General features: G+C 41.3%; 1 protein-coding gene across 1 annotated transcript; it reads right to left on the bottom strand.

The window, feature by feature from the left end:
* Positions 1 to 3858: 3858 nt before the first annotated feature.
* On the bottom strand, positions 3859 to 4787 carry LOC128648170 (spindlin-Z-like). Its single transcript, XM_053700830.1, has one exon. It carries the CDS (start codon positions 4755 to 4757, stop codon positions 3969 to 3971), a length of 789 nt encoding a protein of 262 aa, XP_053556805.1. The 5' UTR covers positions 4758 to 4787; the 3' UTR covers positions 3859 to 3968.
* Between the last annotated feature and the right edge of the window lie 414 nt (positions 4788 to 5201).

Below are 5201 nucleotides of genomic sequence, written 5' to 3'. Positions count from 1 at the left end.
ATCAGCATCGCTTGCTGGACCTGCGGCAATGCAGGAAGAGGATTGTGAGGAAGAGGAGTCAGAGGAGGAATGTGGCTTTGAGGAGGAGGAGGAGGAAGACCGAGCACAACAGGCATCCCAGGGTGCTCGTTGTTGTCACCTCTCTGGTACCTGTGGTGTTGTACGTGGCTGGGGGGAACAAGATACAATCAGTGAGATCAGTGAGGAGGAGGAACGGGACATGATTAGCTCGGCATCCAACCTTGTTCAAATGGGTTCTTTCATGCTGTCGTGCCTGTTGAGGGACCTTCGTATAAAAAAGCTGAAGGAGAACGACCTGTACTGGGTGTCCACGCTCCTCGACCCCCGGTATAAGCATAAAGTGCCTGAAATGTTACCAAATTCCCGCAAGTCGGAAAGGATGGAGCATTTTCATAATAAATTAAAAACTATGCTTTACGCAGCGTATAAGGGTGATGTCACAGCACCACGGGAATGTAACAGGGGAAGAGATGAAATTAATCCTCCTCCTCCCACGACCACGGCGGCAAGGACCGGACGCTTTCCTGACGTCTTGTTGATGGAGGACATGCGTACCTTTTTAACTCCCATGCACCATCAGAGCCTTTCGGGATCTACCTAGCTTTAACTGCGGATCTCAAAACTCTCAGGAGCGATGGACCCCTTGACTACTGGGTGTGCAGGCTGGACTTGTGGCCTGAGCTATCCCAATTTGCAATGGAACTTCTGGCCTGCCCCGCTTCAAGTGTCCTGTCCGAAAGGACTTTCAGTGCAGCAGGAGGTTTTGTCACTGAGAAGAAAAGTCGCCTAGGTCAAAAATGCCTTGACTATCTCACTTTTATAAAAATGAATGAGGGCTGGATCCCGAAAGGACTGACATTGGGCAATACATTTGAATAAAAAAGGCCTGATGATGAGATGAGCTGGCTTGGGCTACAACTGGTACAGTTTTTTTTTGGTTATAAAGCCGGAGGACTTGCTTGACTTATCCGCCAACAACTAGTGTTCAAGCCACAAGCTTTTAGGGCACTTTTTAAATTTTTTACAAACATCAATTTTTCTGGCCTCTGCTACAGCAGTTGCTACAACAATACCCAATTTTTTCAGTCATTTGTACATTCCTAATTTTTCTGGCCTCTGCTGCAGCTCTGTGGGTACAAAGCTCAAATAAAAAAATTAAGGCACATAACAATAGTGATTAAACTGTTTACGAATTGTACAACTTAGCATTAGCAAACCACTCATATCTGGTGGACCATTAAATTGAACGCAAAATGCCACAAATTTGAAGGAGGAGGACCGACCAAGCATCTTTATCCGTCTCTTGGTTGCTCTAAATTATCTCCGTGTTCCATCTATGCCATACCTGTAGTCTATTGTGCAAAAGGGTGGCATATGTGGTGTTTCATGCTGTTGTGCCTGTTGCGGGTCGTGGCCCATGGTATAAAAAGGCTGAAGGAGAACGACCTGTAATGGGTGGCCCATCAAATTTTTAGAAAAATGTTCCTGGTTCCTCTCAATTATCTCTGGGTTTCTAAAATGGATGCCATACCTGTACTCGCTTGTGCAAAAGGATGGCATATGTGGTGGTGTTTCCTGCAGTTGTTTCTGTTGAGGGTGCTGGACCCTCTTATAAAAAAGCTGAAGGAGAACGACCTGGAGTGGGAGTCCAAGCATGGTTTTTGGGGCTATTTCACTTTTCAAAAAAATTATCTGTGGGTTTCTAAAATCAATGCCGTACCAGTACTCTATTGTTCAAAAGGATGCCATATGTTCTCTTTCCTGCTGGTATTTTGTTTGAGGGTCCTGGACCCTATTATAAAAAGGACTAAGGAGAAAGAGGTGTACTGGGTGTCCACTCAATTTTTTTTTCGATTTCACATTTGCCCAAAATTATCTCTGGGTTTGTAAAATCAATGCTGTACCTGTACTCTATTGTTCAAAAGGATGCCATACGTCCTCTTTCCTGCTGGTCTTTTTTTGAGGGTCCTGGACCCTCTTATAAAAAGGCAGAAGGAGAAAGAAGTGTACTGGGTGTCCATCGAATCATTTGTTTGATTCAAATTCCCGGTTGCAACAAATTATCTCCGGGTTTCTAAAATCAATGCCTTTCCTATAATCTAATTTTCAAAAGGATGCCATATGTCCTCTTTCCTGCTGCTGGTTTTGTGTAGGGTCCTGTAGCCTCTGCTAAAAAAAGGCCTAAGGATAAATAAGTGTACTGGGTGTCTAATCAATCTTTTTTTAGATTTCACGGTTGCAACAAATTATCCCAGGGTTTCCAAAATCAATGCCTTTCCTGTAATCTATTAGTCACAAGGATGCCATATGTCCTCTTTCATGCTGTTGTTTCTGTTGAGGCTCCGGGAGCCTCTGATAAAAAGGCCTAAGGATAAAGAAGTGTACTGGGTGTATAATCTATGTTTTTTTAGATTTCACGGTTGCAACTAATGATCTCTGTGTTTCTAAAATCAATGCCTTTCCTGTAATCTAATTTTCAAAAGGATGACATATGTCCTCTTTCCTACTGCTGGTTTTGTGGAGGGTCCTGGAGCCTCTGCTAAAAAAAGACCTAAGGATAAATAAGTGTACTGGGTGTCTAATCAATCTTTTTTTAGATTTCACAATTGCAACAAATTATCCCAGGGTTTCTAAAATCAATGCCTTTCCTGTAATCTATTAGTCACAAGGATGCCATATGTCCTCTTTCATGCTGTTGTTTCTGTTGAGGCTCCGGGAGCCTCTTCTAAAAAGGCCTAAGGATAAAGAAGTGTACTGGGTGTATAATCTATGTTTTTTTAGATTTCACGGTTGCAACTAATGATCTCTGTGTTTCTAAAATCAATGCCTTTCATGTAATCTAATTTTCAAAAGGATGCCATATGTCCTCTTTCATGCTGCTGGTTTTGTGGAGGGTCCTGGAGCCTCTGCTAAAAAAAGACCTAAGGATAAATAAGTGTACTGGGTGTATAATCTATGTTTTCTTAGATTTCACGGTTGCAACTAATGATCTCTGTGTTTCTAAAATCAATGCCTTTCCTGTAATCTAATTTTCAAAAGGATGACATATGTCCTCTTTCCTGCTGCTTGTTTTGTGGAGGGTCCTGGAGCCTCTGCTAAAAAAAGACCTAAGGATAAAGAAGTGTACTGGGTGTATAATCTATGTTTTTTGAGATTTCACGGTTGCAACTAATGATCTCTGTGTTTCTAAAATCAATGCCTTTCCTGTAATCTAATTTTCAAAAGGATGCCATATGTCCTCTTTTTTTTGTGTGCTGAATAATCGTTTTTACTGGGATGGGATAAAAAAAAATGGAAATAAGTTGTCAATTGTTGTATTATAACAAGATTTCTGACAAAACAGGTACAAAAAGTAACAAAATATTATGAATCAGAAAGTTGTAACAAGACCAACAAGACAAAAAAAAAGACCCTACATCACTGGGCAGCTGGATAACTGAACTGCAGCACCACACTCCCCACATTATAAGACATAAGTAACACTGGGAAAAATACTTTTACTTGAAATACATACTGATAACTATGTTAAAGTAGTTAGATATACCAAACTGGACTTGTATTGATGAGGAATGAGTGCTTACGAAATACAACAATTACATTTTTATAACCTTTTTTCCCCCCACTTTGAAAATTTACAGAATTCGCCCAGTTTGTCTCTTGCATCCATGCTTCTTTTGTTTGAATTCACCACTACTAGATCAGTTTCCTTCTAAAGGATAAATTCCATTATGCAAAATGAGTTGTAATTCACAGAACGTGGTTTGTTTCCTTTTGATGTGGAAATGTATTTTTTTGTTCTTAGCAACAAAACTGCGTTACTTCCTTTAAGGGGTTGCGGGCTTGCCTGGAATCTGAAGCATCACATAATTGGACAGAAGTGGACAGGTTTGTCTACATATTTTACATTTAATAAATCCACCTGTTTGGCAATAAGTCAAATATTACATCTACGATGTCTTCACCAAATCGTAGACATAAATATGGAAATCGTCATCAAATTTTATGAAATAAACAGAGGGTTTGGCTTCCACTTGGTGTATTACCATGCCAGTCTTTTTTGAGCCATCTTCTTTGGCATACTCCACTTGCTTTCCTACAAGGCTGTCCACAACTTCTCCTGGTTCTCTTTCTGCTGGAGGGGAATCATTAGAGTCTGGCATGATGCGGAGATCTCCTTCTTTGTAGTCATCTAATAGCTGATACATATATAAAACTGGGTCCTTCTCGTAGGTTATATAAAACCATGTGTTCATTATGGGAGCTCTTGCTAAGACCATTCCTCTCCACTCATCCTTAGAACCATCTTCTGTTTCAAACGTTTGTTCAAAAGCTTTACCAATCATTGTGTCTGCCAAGTGAGCATCACTAATTCGAGATGAAGCAACTCTATCTGGAAGAACTTCAAGAGCAGAGACTCGCTCGTCCTTGTGGAGTTCTAGTCCATAGACACAATCAAATCCATCATATTTAATAAGATAAAGGGATGGGTTGACTGGCACTTGATCCAATACAGTTCCTTTCCATTGTGTTATTGGGCCACTACCTTCTTTCCAACCATGCTGTATTCTGCAACCTACAATATTCCTCCGGGGCTGGGAAATTGGTTTGCTTGGACCAACATTATTTTGATGCTTCTTGTGAGAAGTCCTTTTTTTCATCATACTGGCAGACACACCTGCATGTGCTGCATCACCTCTGGCTCTCTGACCTGCTGCCTTTCCGAATGGGGTCTTCATTCATCTGTGTATAAAAGGGCAGCAAAGCTGCCAAACTAGGGTAAAAATGCTATTCCTCCAATTTCCCTTTTTTGTTCTAGTCTATACAAAGAAACTGTGTCCTTTTAGTCCACCATCCAAGAAAGATTTCTGTGTTTCAATCCACAGCAAGTGGTTCCGATGTCAGGCTACTCCAACCTGAAGAGTGCTGCATAGACGTAACATTCAGGTTACTACACAGTCCCTCCAGTCCTTGTGATTTGTTGCAGTACTCTGTCTCAATGATATATTTTTTTTTTTTTTAGTGTCCTAACCTCCTCGCTTTTTTCTGCCTGCCTTATCCGTCATAGGTTTTGTCGGCAGCACTAACAGCAACTCCCGCCTCAAGCTCTCCTGCTGAACTTCCAGACCCGGTCACATTCCAGTTCCTCGTTTTCCTTCGTCTTTGGAACCCCTCCCCCCACT

This window comes from Bombina bombina, chromosome 2, assembly GCF_027579735.1.
Source record: "Bombina bombina isolate aBomBom1 chromosome 2, aBomBom1.pri, whole genome shotgun sequence".
Lineage (NCBI taxonomy): Eukaryota > Metazoa > Chordata > Amphibia > Anura > Bombinatoridae > Bombina > Bombina bombina.
This window is presented reverse-complemented; position numbering and strand designations above follow the sequence as displayed.